Source organism: Stegostoma tigrinum, chromosome 41, assembly GCF_030684315.1.
Source record: "Stegostoma tigrinum isolate sSteTig4 chromosome 41, sSteTig4.hap1, whole genome shotgun sequence".
NCBI lineage: Eukaryota > Metazoa > Chordata > Chondrichthyes > Orectolobiformes > Stegostomatidae > Stegostoma > Stegostoma tigrinum.
This window is the reverse complement of record NC_081394.1, coordinates 338,182-356,614: the sequence shown is the minus strand read 5'-3', so window position 1 is coordinate 356,614 and position 18,433 is coordinate 338,182. Positions and strand designations below refer to the sequence as shown.

General features: G+C 58.8%; 1 protein-coding gene across 1 annotated transcript in view; it reads left to right on the top strand.

The window, feature by feature from the left end:
- Nucleotides 1–17,401, top strand: part of aplp1 (amyloid beta (A4) precursor-like protein 1) — a 48,404-nt gene extending 31,003 nt beyond the window's left edge. The window contains exons 12-17 of the mRNA XM_059641267.1: nt 2,349–2,513; nt 3,427–3,462; nt 9,973–10,055; nt 11,639–11,704; nt 11,790–11,933; nt 15,418–17,401. Coding sequence (XP_059497250.1) covers nt 2,349–2,513; nt 3,427–3,462; nt 9,973–10,055; nt 11,639–11,704; nt 11,790–11,933; nt 15,418–15,519 — 596 coding nt within the window. The 3' untranslated portion in view covers nt 15,520–17,401. The remainder of the gene's footprint in view (nt 1–2,348; nt 2,514–3,426; nt 3,463–9,972; nt 10,056–11,638; nt 11,705–11,789; nt 11,934–15,417) is intronic.
- Nucleotides 17,402–18,433: the final 1,032 nt, after the last annotated feature.

Genomic DNA, 18,433 nt, shown 5'->3' with positions numbered 1-18,433 from the left:
TTACTCTAAATCTACCGCCCCCACCCCCACCTCGTTCTTGTTCCTTTTCCCAGCAGGAACAGCTTCTCCCGATCGACTCTGTCCAGCCCTTACTCACAGGTTTGAAACTACCCCCCCGCCCCAACCGCCGATTGAATCTCCCTGTCCCTCAGCCTTCTCCTCTCTGAGGGGGATCCGCCCCAACCTCTGAAGGCTGTGGGTGAGGACGCTGGCTCTCTCCCTGAGCTGGCTGGTTATCACACAGACATGGTGTCACCCCGCTCAGTAACAGCATCAGCGTGGCCTCCGATGAAGCGATGCAGCTCTGCTCTGTTTGGAATTGATATAATCCGGTCTGTTGAGTTCGGTTAGAACATAGAGCACAGAACATAGAGCCCATGGTATTATCCTACTCTGATCAATCTACACTGCCCACCCTACATTTCACTATCCTCCATGTGCCTATCCAAGAGTCGCTTAAAAGTCTCTAAAGTGTCTGACTCCACTCCCATGGCCGGCAGCGCGTTCCACACGAGAACCACTCTCTGTGTGAGCAACCTACCTCTGACATCCCCCCTATACCTTCCTGCAATCACCTTCAAATTACAGCCCCTCGGAATACTCATTCCCGCCCTGGGAAAATGTCTCTGACTATCCGCTCCATCTATGCCTCTCATCACCCTATAGACCTCTATGAAATTACCTCTCGTCCTTCTTTGCTCCAATGAGAAGAGCCCGAGCTCCCTCAACCTTCCCTCGTAAGGCCTGCCCTCCTGGGTTGTCTCCTTTCTGGGTTTTCTTTGTGAGGGTTAGTACGTGGGGTGTAATTCCCCGTGTTTATTGATTGCATTGTGGGTGGAGAGCCAGGCCTGTGGGAATTCTCCAGCGTGTCTGTGATTGGCTCGAGCTGGGACGGTTACCTTGTCCCAGTTAAATTGATGGTTTCGTTGTCGAGTGTACTGATATGAAGGGGAGTTTGTCGTGCTGTTTAGCCGCTGGGGGATGTTTGTGTGTTCTGATCGCTAGTTTCCTTCCTGTGCAGTGCCTATGGGAGTCATTGCATGGCACTTCCCAAACCTCGTTGTTTTCTGCGTGTGTTGGGAATGGGGCCTTTGGTCCTTGTGAGTGTTTATTGGAGCGTGGCTGTGGGTATGAGCACGATCTGCCCCACATCCACCAACATCCCACTCCCTCCCCCCCACCGACGCTCAGCTGCAGCAGTGTGTACCATCTACAAGATGCTCTGCAGAACCTCACCAAGGTCCCTCAGGCAGCACCTTCCAAACCCACGGCCACTTCCATCGGGAAGGACAAGGGGCAGCAGGTACATGGGACCACCAGCCCCTGCAAGTTCCCCTCCGAGCCCCACCCCATCCTGACTTGGGAAATATATCCCCGTTCCTTCAGTGTCGCTGGGTCAGAATCTGGGAATTCTCTCCCTAAGGGGTCATCCCTACAGCACATGGGCTGCAGCGGGTCAAGTAGGCAGCTCACCCCCACCTTCTCAAGGGGAGGGGGCAACTAGGGACGGGGCAATAAACGCCGGACCCAGGCAGCGATGCCCAAGTCCCACAAATAAATAAATAAAAAGCTGAGGAGTAAGAAGGCTCTTGCACAAATTAGCCCACCGGCCCCCGCACCCACCCACCCCAACCCCCCGGTACTCCGAGGCCCTGTGAGTAAAGCTGAGGGCACTGTGTGCTTTATTCACTGCCCTCTCTCTGTCTCCCACCCCCCCCGACACAGTCCTGCCACCTTCACAAAGTGATGCGTCCCCCCCTCTCGCACCCTCCCTTCCCCCCGACCCCCAACCAATATGGGTGCTATGTAAGTGCAGATTCATATTGTTTATGACTTTTCCTCTCCCCCCGTCTCTCTCCGCAACCCCTTCGACCCCTCCGTCTCCTCACACCGCCTCCTCCTCCCCGCTCCCCCTCCCTCTCCCCACTCCCCTTGCTCCCCCCTCCACTCCTCCCTCACCCCCCATCTCCCCTCCCCCCTACCTCTCCCACTCCCCTCCCCTCCCTCTCCTGCTTCCCCTCCCTGCTCACCGGTCCCCCTTCCCCTCCCCATGCCTCTCTCTCCCTCTCCCCCCTCCCATACCCCCTCTCCTCCCCCCTCCCCCTCACCTCCCCCCCCGACCTCCCCCCTCACACCTCCCCCCCTCACCTCCCCCTGCCCCTCCCCGCTCCCCTTCCCCTTCCCCTCCCCCCTCCCCTCCCTGCTCTCCTCCCCTCTCCCTTAAACCCCTTCCCTCTCCCTTAACCCCCTTGCCATCCCCCTCCTCCCCCACTTCACCTCTCTCTCCCTCCTCTCCCCCCACCCTCGTCCCTCTCCCCTTCCCTCTACCCCCCCCCCCGGAAAATCAGTGGAGGCAGTGCAGGAGCACAGCCTGCATTCACGGGAGCAGGAGACCCTGACTGAGCTGGCTGCCTCTGTATCGGAGGGAGAGAGGGAGGGGGTCCCGAGACCAATCGACCCCACCCTCAGCACCCAGCGAGTGCTCGCGGTCACCCACCCACAGGTACGGGTGGGTGTTGGGGTGGGGGGGGTGGATACACAAGGCAGGGGTGGGGTAGGGATGTGTCTGAGCGTTTGTGGGGTATAACACACGCCCTGTGCCTCCGATCACCCCTCACTCACACACCTACCTCCCACCACCCCCCCCCAGGGGGTCAGTGTCGGCTACAGAGTGGGGGTTTGGGGGGTGTGGGAGTGGGGGTTTGGGGGGTGGGGGAGTGGGGGTTTGGGGGGTGGGGGAGTGGGTGTATGTGTACGCTCCCCGTGAGGTGTAACAGGGTGAGGGCTAGTGTGAGCCTCGAGTGAGGGTTAGGGGTAACAGAGGGGTAACAGGGAGGGATCAGGCACATTCCCCAGAATTTCCAGTGGGATCTTCCCATGCAGTGTTCTGACATTATATCTCTCTCTCTCGTTCCCTCTCTCTCCTTTTCCCTCTCTCGTTCACACCCTCCTTTTCCCTCTCTCTCACTCTCTCTCTGCCTCCTTTTCCCTCTCTCTCTCACTCCCTCCAATTCCCCTCCTCTCCTTCACCCGACCCCCCTTTCACCCTGCCCCCCCTTCACCCGAGACCCCCACTTCACCCCCACCCCTCTCCTTTTCACCCCCCTCTCCTTTTCACCCCCCCTCTCCTTTTCAACCCTCTCCTTCCCCCACCTCTCCGTTCTCCTCTCTCTCCCATTCCATCTGACCCTCTGTACAAGATGTAAACTTCATCAACGCTTTCAATTCCATTTTAATGACCTACTGCCCATGTCCCTCCTGCGCCGCCCTCCTGCGCCGCCCTCCTGCACCGCCCTCCGTACCTCCCTCCGCGCTGCCCTCCTGAACCTCCCTCCTGCACCTCCCTCTGTACCTCCCTCTTGCACCGCCCTCACCGTGGTGGCTTGTTCCCTCATGGCCCGTGGATTCTGGACCCCATCGAATAAGGAACAACAACGGAGACACAAAGCACCCACAAACAAGGTGAGACAACCAGGGGAACAGCTTCATTAACACAGTGTCAGTGTACAGATATCTCCCTGAGAGAGAGAGGGGGGGACTGAGAGACACCAGTCAGTGTACAGATATCTCCCTGAGAGAGAGGGGGGGAACTGAGAGACACCAGTCAGTGTACAGATATCTCCCTGAGAGAGAGAGGGGGGGACTGAGAGACACCAGTCAGTGTACAGATATCTCCCTGAGAGAGAGAGGGGGGGACTGAGAGACACCAGTCAGTGTACAGATATCTCCCTGAGAGAGAGAGAGGGGGACTGAGAGACACCAGTCAGTGTACAGATATCTCCCTGAGAGAGAGGGGGGACTGAGAGACACCAGTCAGTGTACAGATATCTCCCTGAGAGAGAGAGGGGGGGACTGAGAGACACCAGTCAGTGTACAGATATCTCCCTGAGAGAGAGAGAGTGGAGACTGAGAGACACCAGTCAGTGTACAGATATCTCCCTGAGAGAGAGGGGACTGAGAGACACCAGTCAGTGTACAGATATCTCCCTGAGAGAGAGAGAGGGGACTGAGAGACACCAGTCAGTGTACAGATATCTCCCTGAGAGGGGGGGGGGGGGGGACTGAGAGACACCAGTCAGTGTACAGATATCTCCTGAGAGAGAGAGAGAGGGGGGGGACTGAGAGACACCAGTCAGTGTACAGATATCTCCCTGAGAGAGAGAGAGGGGGGACTGAGAGACACCAGTCAGTGTACAGATATCTCCCTGAGAGAGAGAGGGGGGATCTGAGAGACACCAGTCAGTGTACAGATATCTCCCTGAGAGAGAGAGAGGGGGGACTGAGAGACACCAGTCAGTGTACAGATATCTCCCTGAGAGAGAGAGAGGGGACTGAGAGACACCAGTCAGTGTACAGATATCTCCCTGAGAGAGAGAGAGAGAGAGAGAGGGGACTGAGAGACACCAGTCAGTGTACAGATATCTCCCTGAGAGAGAGAGAGGGGGGACTGAGAGACACCAGTCAGTGTACAGATATCTCCCTGAGAGAGAGAGGGGGGGACTGAGAGACACCAGTCAGTGTACAGATATCTCCCTGAGAGAGAGAGAGTGGGGACTGAGAGACACCAGTCAGTGTACAGATATCTCCCTGAGAGAGAGGGGACTGAGAGACACCAGTCAGTGTACAGATATCACCCTGAGAGAGAGAGAGGGGACTGAGAAACACCAGTCAGTGTACAGATATCTCCTGAGAGAGAGAGAGGGGACTGAGAGACACCAGTCAGTGTACAGATATCTCCCTGAGAGAGAGAGAGAGGGGGGGGACTGAGAGACACCAGTCAGTGTACAGATATCTCCCTGAGAGAGAGAGAGGGGGGACTGAGAGACACCAGTCAGTGTACAGATATCTCCCTGAGAGAGAGAGAGGGGGGACTGAGAGACACCAGTCAGTGTACAGATATCTCCCTGAGAGAGAGAGAGAGAGGGGGACTGAGAGACACCAGTCAGTGTACAGATATCTCCCTGAGAGAGAGAGGGGGGGGACTGAGAGACACCAGTCAGTGTACAGATATCTCCCTGAGAGAGAGAGAGTGGGGACTGAGAGACACCAGTCAGTGTACAGATATCTCCCTGAGAGAGAGAGAGGGGGACTGAGAGACACCAGTCAGTGTACAGATATCTCCCTGAGAGAGAGAGAGGGGACTGAGAGACACCAGTCAGTGTACAGATATCTCCCTGAGAGAGAGAGAGGGGACTGAGAGACACCAGTCAGTGTACAGATATCTCCCTGAGAGAGAGAGAGAGGGGACTGAGAGACACCAGTCAGTGTACAGATATCTCCCTGAGAGAGAGAGAGAGAGAGAGAGGGGACTGAGAGACACCAGTCAGTGTTCAGATATCTCCCTGAGAGAGAGAGAGGGGACTGAGAGACACCAGTCAGTGTACAGATATCTCCCTGAGAGAGAGGGGGGGGACTGAGAGACACCAGTCAGTGTACAGATATCTCCCTGAGAGAGAGAGAGAGGGGGGGAACTGAGAGACACCAGTCAGTGTACAGATATCTCCCTGAGAGAGAGGGGGGGGACTGAGAGACACCAGTCAGTGTACAGATATCTCCCTGAGAGAGAGAGAGGGGACTGAGAGACACCAGTCAGTGTACAGATATCTCCCTGAGAGAGAGAGGGGGGGACTGAGAGACACCAGTCAGTGTACAGATATCTCCATGAGAGAGAGAGAGGGGGGACTGAGAGACACCAGTCAGTGTACAGATATCTCCCTGAGAGAGAGGGGACTGAGAGACACCAGTCAGTGTACAGATATCTCCCTGAGAGAGAGAGAGGGGACTGAGAGACACCAGTCAGTGTACAGATATCTCCCTGAGAGGGGGGGGGGGGGGGACTGAGAGACACCAGTCAGTGTACAGATATCTCCCTGAGAGAGAGAGAGAGGGGGGGGACTGAGAGACACCAGTCAGTGTACAGATATCTCCCTGAGAGAGAGAGAGGGGGGACTGAGAGACACCAGTCAGTGTACAGATATCTCCCTGAGAGAGAGAGGGGGGACTGAGAGACACCAGTCAGTGTACAGATATCTCCCTGAGAGAGAGAGAGGGGGGACTGAGAGACACCAGTCAGTGTACAGATATCTCCCTGAGAGAGAGGGGGGGGGACTGAGAGACACCAGTCAGTGTACAGATATCTCCCTGAGAGAGAGGGGGGGGGACTGAGAGACACCAGTCAGTGTACAGATATCTCCCTGAGAGAGAGAGGGGGGACTGAGAGACACCAGTCAGTGTACAGATATCTCCCTGAGAGAGAGAGAGGGGACTGAGAGACATCAGTCAGTGTACAGATATCACCCTGAGAGAGAGAGGGGGGGGGGGGACTGAGAGACACCAGTCAGTGTACAGATATCTCCCTGAGAGAGAGAGAGGGGGGACTGAGAGACACCAGTCAGTGTACAGATATCTCCCTGAGACAGAGAGAGAGGGGGGACTGAGAGACACCAGTCAGTGTACAGATATCTCCCTGAGAGAGAGAGAGAGGGGGGACTGAGAGACACCAGTCAGTGTACAGATATCTCCCTGAGAGAGAGAGAGAGGGGGGACTGAGAGACACCAGTCAGTGTACAGATATCTCCCTGAGAGAGAGAGAGAGGGGGGACTGAGAGACACCAGTCAGTGTACAGATATCTCCCTGAGAGACAGAGAGGGGACTGAGAGACACCAGTCAGTGTACAGATATCTCCCTGAGAGAGAGGGGGGGGACTGAGAGACACCAGTCAGTGTACAGATATCTCCCTGAGAGACAGAGAGGGGACTGAGAGACACCAGTCAGTGTACAGATATCTCCCTGAGAGAGAGGGGGGGGACTGAGAGACACCAGTCAGTGTACAGATATCTCCCTGAGAGAGAGGGGGGACTGAGAGACACCAGTCAGTGTACAGATATCTCCCTGAGAGAGAGAGAGAGAGGGGACTGAGAGACACCAGTCAGTGTACAGATATCTCCCTGAGAGAGAGAGGGGGGACTGAGAGACACCAGTCAGTGTACAGATATCTCCCTGAGAGAGAGAGAGGGGGGACTGAGAGACACCAGTCAGTGTACAGATATCTCCCTGAGAGAGAGAGAGGGGGGGGACTGAGAGACACCAGTCAGTGTACAGATATCTCCCTGAGAGAGAGGGGGGGACTGAGAGACACCAGTCAGTGTACAGATATCTCCCTGAGAGAGAGAGAGAGAGAGAGAGAGAGGGGACTGAGAGACACCAGTCAGTGTACAGATATCTCCCTGAGAGAGAGAGAGGGGACTGAGAGACACCAGTCAGTGTACAGATATCTCCCTGAGAGAGAGAGAGGGGACTGAGAGACACCAGTCAGTGTACAGATATCTCCCTGAGAGAGAGAGGGGGGGGGGACTGAGAGACACCAGTCAGTGTACAGATATCTCCCAGAGAGAGAGAGAGGGGGGACTGAGAGACACCAGTCAGTGTACAAATATCTCCCTGAGAGAGAGAGAGAGGGGACTGAGAGACACCAGTCAGTGTACAGATATCTCCCTGAGAGAGAGGGGGGGGACTGAGAGACACCAGTCAGTGTACAGATATCTCCCTGAGAGAGAGAGGGGGGACTGAGAGACACCAGTCAGTGTACAGATATCTCCCTGAGAGAGAGAGAGAGAGGGGACTGAGAGACACCAGTCAGTGTACAGATATCTCCCTGAGAGAGAGAGAGGGGGGACTGAGAGACACCAGTCAGTGTACAGATATCTCCCTGAGAGACAGAGAGGGGACTGAGAGACACCAGTCAGTGTACAGATATCTCCCTGAGAGAGAGGGGGGGGACTGAGAGACACCAGTCAGTGTACAGATATCTCCCTGAGAGAGAGAGGGGGGACTGAGAGACACCAGTCAGTGTACAGATATCTCCCTGAGAGAGAGAGAGAGAGGGGACTGAGAGACACCAGTCAGTGTACAGATATCTCCCTGAGAGAGAGAGGGGGGACTGAGAGACACCAGTCAGTGTACAGATATCTCCCTGAGAGAGAGAGAGAGAGGGGACTGAGAGACACCAGTCAGTGTACAGATATCTCCCTGAGAGAGAGAGAGGGGGGACTGAGAGACACCAGTCAGTGTACAGATATCTCCCTGAGAGAGAGAGAGGGGGGGGGGACTGAGAGACACCAGTCAGTGTACAGATATCTCCCTGAGAGAGAGAGAGGGGACTGAGAGACACCAGTCAGTGTACAGATATCTCCCTGAGAGAGAGAGAGAGGGGACTGAGAGACACCAGTCAGTGTACAGATATCTCCCTGAGAGAGAGAGAGAGGGGGGGGACTGAGAGACACCAGTCAGTGTACAGATATCTCTCTGAGAGAGAGAGGGGACTGAGAGACACCAGTCAGTGTACAGATATCTCCCTGAGAGAGAGAGAGAGGGGGGACTGAGAGACACCCGTCAGTGTACAGATATCTCCCTGAGAGAGAGGGGGGGCACTGAGAGACACCAGTCAGTGTACAGATATCTCCCTGAGAGAGAGAGAGAGGGGGGACTGAGAGACACCCGTCAGTGTACAGATATCTCCCTGAGAGAGAGGGGACTGAGAGACACCAGTCAGTGTACAGATATCTCCCTGAGAGAGACAGGGGGGACTGAGAGACACCAGTCAGTGTACAGATATCTCCCTGAGAGAGAGCGAGGGGACTGAGAGACACCAGTCAGTGTACAGATATCTCCCTGAGAGAGAGAGGGGACTGAGAGACACCAGTCAGTGTACAGATATCTCCCTGAGAGAGAGGGGGGGAACTGAGAGACACCAGTCGGTGTACAGATATCTCCCTGAGAGAGAGGGGGGGGACTGAGAGACACCAGTCAGTGTACAGATATCTCCCTGAGAGAGAGAGAGGGGGGACTGAGAGACACCAGTCAGTGTACAGATATCTCCCTGAGAGAGAGAGAGGGGACTCAGAGACACCAGTCAGTGTACAGATATCTCCCTGAGAGAGAGAGAGGGGGACTGAGAGACACCAGTCAGTGTACAGATATCTCCCTGAGAGAGAGAGAGGGGGGGGGACTGAGAGACACCAGTCAGTGAACAGATATCTCCCTGAGAGAGACAGGGGGGACTGAGAGACACCAGTCAGTGTACAGATATCTCCCTGAGAGAGAGAGAGGGGACTGAGAGACACCAGTCAGTGTACAGATATCTCCCTGAGAGAGAGGGGGGGGACTGAGAGACACCAGTCAGTGTACAGATATCTCCCTGAGAGAGAGAGAGAGAGGGGACTGAGAGACACCAGTCAGTGTACAGATATCTCCCTGAGAGAGAGAGAGGGGGGGGACTGAGAGACACCAGTCAGTGTTCAGATATCTCCCTGAGAGAGAGAGAGGGGGGGACTGAGAGACACCAGTCAGTGTACAGATATCTCCCTGAGAGAGAGACAGGGGGGACTGAGAGACACCAGTCAGTGTACAGATATCTCCCTTAGAGAGAGAGAGGGGACTGAGAGACACCAGTCAGTGTACAGATATCTCCCTGAGATAGAGAGAGGGGGGACTGAGAGACACCAGTCAGTGTACAGATATCTCCCTGAGAGAGAGAGAGGGGGGACTGAGAGACACCAGTCAGTGTACAGATATCTCCCTGAGAGAGAGAGGGGGGACTGAGAGACACCAGTCAGTGTACAGATATCTCCCTGAGAGAGACAGGGGGGACTGAGAGACACCAGTCAGTGTACAGATATCTCCCTGAGAGAGACAGGGGGGACTGAGAGACACCAGTCAGTGTACAGATATCTCCCTGAGAGAGACAGGGGGGACTGAGAGACACCAGTCAGTGTACAGATATCTCCCTGAGAGAGAGAGAGGGGGGACTGAGAGACACCAGTCAGTGTACGACGGGAGAGGCCATTGGTCGATTCCAGGATCACTGATCTGCATCCAGTGATCATTTTGAGGTTTTGCTGAATGATGTCGCTGGTGAACGCTGAGATTCAGGATTCCTGTCCATTGATTGGCTGTTCTCTGTGACCCTGCAGGTTTTGGATTGGTTGATTACTCGGACACAGTTGTGACCCAATCGTACGAGGAGCAGAGATTTATTACAGAGTATGAGGACATGGTAAGGACTCCCCTCGCTCCCTCCCCCTCGCTCCCTCCGCCTCGCTCCCTCCCCCTCGCTCCCTCCCCCTCGCTCCCTCCCCCTCGCTCCCTCCGCCTCGCTCCCTCCCCCTCGCTCCCTCCCCCTCGCTCCCTCCGCCTCGCTCCCTCCGCCTCGCTCCCTCCGCCTCGCTCCCTCCCCTTCACTCCCTCTGCCTCGCTCCCTCCCCCTTGCTCCCTCCGCCTCGCTCCCTCGCTCCCTCCCCCTTGCTCCCTCCGCTTCACTCCCTCACTATTTCCCGCTCGCTCCCTCCCCCTCGCGCCCCTTGCAGCCCCTCGTGCCCCCTCGCCATCTACCCCTTGCTCCCTCACCTCCTACCCCTGATTCCCTCACTATCTCCCCTTCACTCCCTCACGATCTCCCCCTCAGCCTCACTATCTCTGCTTCACTCCCTCGCCCCCTCCCCCTCGCCCCCTCCCCCTCGCACCTTCGCCATCTCCCCGTCCCCCCCTCGCCCCATCCACCCCTTGCCCCAGCCACCCCTCGCCCCCTCACCATCAACCCCTCGCCCCCTCACCCTCACCGTCCCCTCATTCTCCCCCTCGCTCCCTCACCGTCCCCCATACTCTCCCCGCCCTCATACTCTCCCCACCCTCACCATCACCTCATATTCTCCCTCAGCCTCATCATCCCCTCATACTCATCCTTACCCTCACATGCACCTTCCCTCAACCTCGCCCTCACCTCACCCTTCTACTCTCCCTCACCCTCACCTCACCCTCACCCTCACTTCCCCTCTTACTCTCCCTCACCCTCACTTCCCCTCTTACTCTCCCTCAACCTCACTTCCCCTCTTACTCTCCCTTGCCCTCACCTCCCCCTCTCCCTCACCCTCACCTCACCCTCGTGCTCTCCCTCACCCTCAGCTGCACCTCCCCATCCTACTCTCTCTCACTCTCACCTATGCCTCTCCCTGCTAGTCTCCCTCACCCTCCCATTGATCCGTAATTCTCCCTCACTCCCCCTTTCCACACCCTCACCCACTGAAACCCCCACTGCTTCTCCCTCTCCTGCGCCCTCTATACCTCACGCTCTATTCCTCCCCCTCGCTCCCTCACCCTCTCTTGCTTGCCCTTACTCCCTCCGCTCCCTCTCTCCGCCTTCCCACTCTCCGCCTTCCCACTCTCTGACCCTCTCCCACAGCCACTTTCCCTCCCATCTCTCCATCCTCCTCTCTCCTTCACCCTCGTCACACCTTCTCCCTCACTCTCCCTCGCCCTCCCCCTCACTCTCTCACTCTCTCCCCCTTCCAACTCTCTGACTATCTCTCCCCCTCCTTCTCCCTTTCGCACACCCTGCCTCCCTCCCCATGTCTCCTTCTCCTTCTTCGCTCTCCCCCTCACCCTCTCCCTTTCTCACTCCATCACCCTCTCCCTCACCCTGTCGCCTGACCCTCCCCTCAGCCCTGACCTCTGACCGATCGCCTGCTGCCTGCTCCGAACGCCACCGCCCTTTGACCCTCAGTGACGTTGTCAATGACCCTTGGGCTGGTCTGTATTGGTCCGTATCTGACCCTCTCTGTCGATCTCTCTGGACCTTTCCAGCTCGAGGACTCCGTTGAGGTGATTTACAATTCAAAGGAGACATCGGGAATACAGAGGGATGAACTGGTGAGTAGGTCACAGATTGCGGTACAGATTCCCGCTCCTCATCCCTGTGTTTCACATTCATTTCCTGTTTCCCATTTCTTTGCAGGAACCGGAATCAAAGGTCAGACTCAATAAAGGCACTGTCATCAGCCTGCTCCTCATCGCTGTCACCATCGCAATGATCGTTGTCCTATCCATCTTCATGGTTCGCAGGAAACCGTATGGAACCATCAGCCATGGCATTATCGAGGTCAGTTACCCTCGTCAGGGCAGACCGTCCCCACAGTCCCGAACCCCGTCCCCGTCACTCCCGCCACACACTGTCCCCACAGTCCCGAACCCCGTCCCCGTCACTCCCACCACACACTCTCCCCACGCACCCGAACCCCGTCCCCGTCACTCCCGCCACACACTCTCCCCACGCACCCGAACCCCGTCCCCGTCACTCCCGCCACACACTCTCCCCACGCACCCGAACCCCGTCCCCGTCACTCCCGCCACACACTCTCCCCACGCACCCGAACCCCGTCCCCGTCACTCCCGCCACACACTCTCCCCACGCACCCGAACCCCGTCCCCGTCACTCACGCCACACACTCTCCCCACGCACCCGAACCCCGTCCCCGTCAATCCCGCCACACACCGTCCCCACAGTCCCGAACCCCGTCCCTGTCACTCCCGCCACACACTCTCCCCACGCACCCGAACCCTGTCCCCGTCACTCCCGCCACACACTCTCCCCACGCACCCGAACCCCGTCCCCGTCACTCCCGCCACACACTCTCCCCACGCACCCGAACCCCGTCCCCGTCACTCCCGCCACACACTCTCCCCACGCACCCGAACCCCGTCCCCGTCAATCCCGCCACACACCGTCCCCACAGTCCCGAACCCCGTCCCTGTCACTCCCGCCACACACTCTCCCCACGCACCCGAACCCCGTCCCCGTCACTCCCACCACACACCGTCCCCACGCACCCGAACCCCGACCCCGTCACTCCCGCCACACACCGTCCCCACGCACCCGAACCCCGTCCCCGTCACTCCCGCCACACACCGTCCCCACGCACCCGAACCCCGTCCCCGTCACTCCCGCCACACACTCTCCCCACGCACCCGAACCCCGTCCCCGTCACTCCTGCCACACACTCTCCCCACGCACCCGAACCCCGTCCCCGTCACTCCCACCACACACCGTCCCCTTCACTCCCGCCACACACCGTCCCCACGCACCCGAACCCCGTCCCCTTCACTCCCGCCACACACTCTCCCCACGGACCTGAACCCCGTCCCCTGCACTCCTGCTACACACCATCCCCACGCACCTGAACCCCGTCCCCTTCACTCCCGCTACACACTGTCCCCACGCACCCGAACCCCGTCCCCACGGACCTAAACCCCGTCCCCTTCACTCCCATTACTCACCGTCCCCACGGACCTAAATCCCGTCCCCTTCACTCCCGCTACACACCGTCCACACGGATCCGAACCCCGTCCCCTTCACTCCCGCTACACAGCGTCCCCACGGACCCACACACCGTCCCCACGCACCCGAACCCCGTCCCCTTCACTCCCGCTACACCCCGTCCCCACGCACCCAAACCCCGTCCCCTTCACTCCCGCCACACACCGTCCCCAAGCACCCGAACCCCGTCCCCTTCACTCCCGCCACACACCGTCCCCAAGCACCCGAACCCCGTCCCCTTCACTCCCGCTACACACCGTCCCACGGACCCACACACCGTCCCCTTGACTCCCGCTACACAGCGTCCCTTTGGACCCACACACCGTCCCCACGCACCCGAACCCCGTCCCCTTCACTCCCGCTACACACAGTCCCCACGCACCCAAACCCAGTCCCCACGGACCTAAACCCCGGCCCCTTCACTCCCATTACTCACCGTCCCCACGGACCTAAATCCCGTTCCCTTCACTCCCGCTACACACCGTCCCCACGGACCCACACACCGTCCCCACGGATCCGAACCCCGTCCCCTTCACTCCCGCTACACACCGTCCCCACGCACCCGAACCCCGTCCCCTTCACTCCCGCTACACACTGGCCCCACGGACCCACACACCGTCCCCACGGATCCGAACCCCATCCCCTTCACTCCCGCTACACACCGTCCCCACGGATCCGAACCCCGTCCCCTTCACTCCCGCCACACACCGTCCCCACGCACCCGAACCCCGTCCCCTTCACTCCCGCCACACACCGTCCCCACGCACCCGAACCCCGTCCCCTTCACTCCCGCCACACACTCTCCCCACGGACCTGAACCCCGTCCCCTGCACTCCTGCTACACACCATCCCCACGCACCTGAACCCCGTCCCCTTCACTCCCGCCACACACCGTCCCCACGCACCCGAACCCCGTCCCCTTCACTCCCGCCACACACTCTCCCCACGCACCTGAACCCCGTCCCCTTCACTCCCGCTACACACTGTCCCCACGCACCCGAACCCCGTCCCCACGGACCTAAACCCCGTCCCCTTCACTCCCATTACTCACCGTCCCCACGGACCTAAATCCCGTCCCCTTCACTCCCGCTACACACCGTCCACACGGATCCGAACCCCGTCCCCTTCACTCCCGCTACACACTGTCCCCACGCACCCGAACCCCGTCCCCACGGACCTAAACCCCGTCCCCTTCACTCCCATTACTCACCGTCCCCACGGACCTAAATCCCGTCCCCTTCACTCCCGCTACACACCGTCCACACGGATCCGAACCCCGTCCCCTTCACTCCCGCTACACAGCGTCCCCACGGACCCACACACCGTCCCCACGCACCCGAACCCCGTCCCCTTCACTCCCGCTACACCCCGTCCCCACGCACCCAAACCCCGTCCCCTTCACTCCCGCCACACACCGTCCCCAAGCACCCGAACCCCGTCCCCTTCACTCCCGCCACACACCGTCCCCAAGCACCCGAACCCCGTCCCCTTCACTCCCGCTACACACCGTCCCACGGACCCACACACCGTCCCCTTGACTCCCGCTACACAGCGTCCCTTTGGATCCACACACCGTCCCCACGCACCCGAACCCCGTCCCCTTCACTCCCGCTACACACAGTCCCCACGCACCCAAACCCAGTCCCCACGGACCTAAACCCCGGCCCCTTCACTCCCATTACTCACCGTCCCCACGGACCTAAATCCCGTTCCCTTCACTCCCGCTACACACCGTCCCCACGGACCCACACACCGTCCCCACGGATCCGAACCCCGTCCCCTTCACTCCCGCTACACACCGTCCCCACGCACCCGAACCCCGTCCCCTTCACTCCCGCTACACACTGGCCCCACGGACCCACACACCGTCCCCACGGATCCGAACCCCGTCCCCTTCACTCCCGCTACACACCGTCCCCACGGATCCGAACCCCGTCCCCATCACTCCCGCTACACATCGTCCCCACGCACCCAAACCCTGTCCCCTTCACTCCCGCTACACACTGTCCCCACGGATCTGAACCCCGTCCCCTTCACTCCCACTACACACCGTCCCAACGCTCCCGAACCCCGTCCCCTTCATTCTCGCCACACACTGTCCTCACGCACCCAAACCCCGTCCCCTTCACTCCCACTACACACTGTCCCCATGGACCTAAAGCCCTTCCCCGTTCACTCCCGCTCTACAGTGTCCCAATGCGGGCGCCGCTTTGTACCAATGGGCAGATGGGCTGACGCTCCTGTCCTTCCTGCTTACTACCCCCTGCAGGTTGACCCAATGTTGAGCCCAGAGGAGAGGCAGCTCAGCAAGATGCAGAATCATGGATATGAGAATCCGTCCTACAAGTTCTTCGAACAGTTGCAGAACTGAGGCCCATCGGAGCTGGGGTGGGGGTAGGGTTGGGCATGTGTGGGAGTGGGTTTGAGGTTGGTTGGGTTGGGAGTGGGGCCTCTAGGATGGTTGCATCCTACATGGGTTGGGTGGGTGGGTTGGTACTCCCCCTGTTGTATTCTTCAAGGGGTGGGGGTTGTTTTGTTTTTGGGATTCTCTTGAGTGAGGGCACGCTGAGAAACCCCAGCCTGAGGTGATCCCCTCCCCCTGATCCCAGTGTGCATGAAGAGGGGTATCTTATCCGTGCACTCACAGTGACTGTCCGCACCTCCCTCCTTTCTCAAACCCTCTTCCGATCCAATGCCAACTCCTTCCTTGCCCCCCCCCGCCCTCCCAAACCACCCCGTGCCCACCTCTGACCCTGAATCCTCCCTGGGGTCATTCCCCAATCCTATCATTCACCCCCCGCTCCCGACCGCATCCCTTTGTAACCACCCATCCTGCTGGGGGGAGCGTGTGGCAGAGATGGGCAGAATGGAGTTCGGAGTTGGGTCCATGTTGGAAGAGTGATGTTGGGCTGAGGGAGAAGGGGGCACATCCTGGTCTTGGTGGATGGGCAAAGGATGGGCCAGAGGGGCCTGAGAAAGTTATACCCCACTTCTCCTCCCTCATTCCCTCACTGGCTGCTGTTACTGTGCTCAGCGAGTTCAGATCCCGGCATCGGTTGGAGCCCAGTCACTATAAATGGGAATGGGGAGTGGAGCCCAATGGGGAGTGGAGCCCAATGGGGAGTGGTCCCCCAGGGGGGTGGTGCCCAAATGGGGCTAGTCCCTGGGGATATCTGTGAGCCTGCTTTAACCTGGGAACGCCCACAGCTGCGGTTTTATGTTTTAATCCTTGTCGTCGTCAGCTGATGCTAAAGCCACAGGGTTTTCTGTTGTTACCGGCTCCCCCCGCTACACCCCCCCCCCCACCCCCCAACCCCGACCCCCCACCCCCTCTGTCCAGGAAAAGCAATGGTTTGTTTTAATGTGCACCAATAATGTTTCATAGACAAACATGGCTCGTGCTGGGATTGGACTGTGCAATAGTGAGGCAACGTTCACAGGGCTGTGGCTTCAGCACCCCACGCACAATCCCCCCCACCCCCATGGTGATGGGGCGGGGGTCTGTGCCTGTGAACCACCCCGCACAGTGTCAGGAGTGGGGGTCTGCGAACCCCCCCTCCAACATGGTGACGGGGGTCTGTGAACCCCCCCTCCAACATGGTGACGGGGGTCTGCGAACCCCCCCTCCAACATGGTGACGGGGGTCTGCGAACCCCCCCTCCAACATGGTGACGGGGGTCTGCGAACCCCCCCTCCAACATGGTTACGGGGGTCTGCGAACCCCCCCTCCAACATGGTGACGGGGGTCTGCGAACCCCCCCTCCAACATGGTGACGGGGGTCTGCGAACCCCCCCTCCAACATGGTTACGGGGGTCTGCGAACCCCCCCTCCAACATGGTGACGGGGGTCTGCGAACCCCCCCTCCAACATGGTGACGGGGGTCTGCGAACCCCCCCTCCAACATGGTGACGGGGGTCTGCGAACCCCCCCTCCAACATGGTGACGGGGGTCTGCGAACCCCCCCTCCAACATGGTGACGGGGGTCTGCGAACCCCCCCTCCAACATGGTGACGGGGGTCTGCGAACCCCCCCTCCAACATGGTGACGGGGGTCTGCGAACCCCCCCTCCAACATGGTGACGGGGGTCTGTGAAAACCCCCCGCACGGTGACAGGGGGTGGGTCTGTGCAGTGGAATCCAGCCCACAGTGAACCCGTCTCGATCCCAGCCCGGGTTAATGTCAGGGGCTGAGCCATCTGTTTGAAGTGGCACCGTCTGTAACATGGAATTAAACCGAGCTGCTGTTCCCGAAACTATACAAGCCTCGTGTGGTACATCTCACTCTCACACACTCACTCCCACTCCCACTCCCACTCACACGCTCTCTCTCTCACTCTCACACTCTCCCACTCCCACTCTCACGCTCACTCTCATTCCCACTCCCACTCACACGCTCTCTCTCTCACTCTCACACTCTCCCACTCCCACTCTCACACTCACTCTCATTCCCACTCCCACTCACACGCTCTCTCTCTCACTCTCACACTCTCCCACTCCCACTCTCACACTCACTCTCATTCCCACTCCCACTCACACGCTCTCTCTCTCACTCTCACACTCTCCCACTCCCACTCTCACACTCACTCCCACTCCCACTCATACGCTCTCTCTCTCACTCTCACACTCTCCCACTCCCACTCTCACGCTCACTCTCATTCCCACTCCCACTCACACGCTCTCTCTCTCACTCTCACACTCTCCCACTCCCACTCTCACACTCACTCTCATTCCCACTCCCACTCACACGCTCTCTCTCTCACTCTCACACTCTCCCACTCCCACTCTCACACTCACTCCCACTCCCACTCATACGCTCTCTCTCTCACTCTCACACTCTCCCACTCCCACTCTCACGCTCACTCTCATTCCCACTCCCACTCACACGCTCTCTCTCTCACTCTCACACTCTCCCACTCCCACTCTCACACTCACTCTCATTCCCACTCCCACTCACACGCTCTCTCTCTCACTCTCACACTCTCCCACTCCCACTCTCACACTCACTCTCATTCCCACTCCCACTCACACGCTCTCTCTCTCACTCTCACACTCTCCCACTCCCACTCTCACACTCACTCCCACTCCCACTCATACGCTCTCTCTCTCACTCTCACACTCTCCCACTCCCACTCTCACACTCACTCCCACTCCCACTCCCACTCACACGCTCTCTCTCTCACTCTCACACTCTCCCACTCCCACTCTCACGCTCACTCTCATTCCCACTCCCACTCACACGCTCTCTCTCTCACTCTCACACTCTCCCACTCCCACTCTCACGCTCA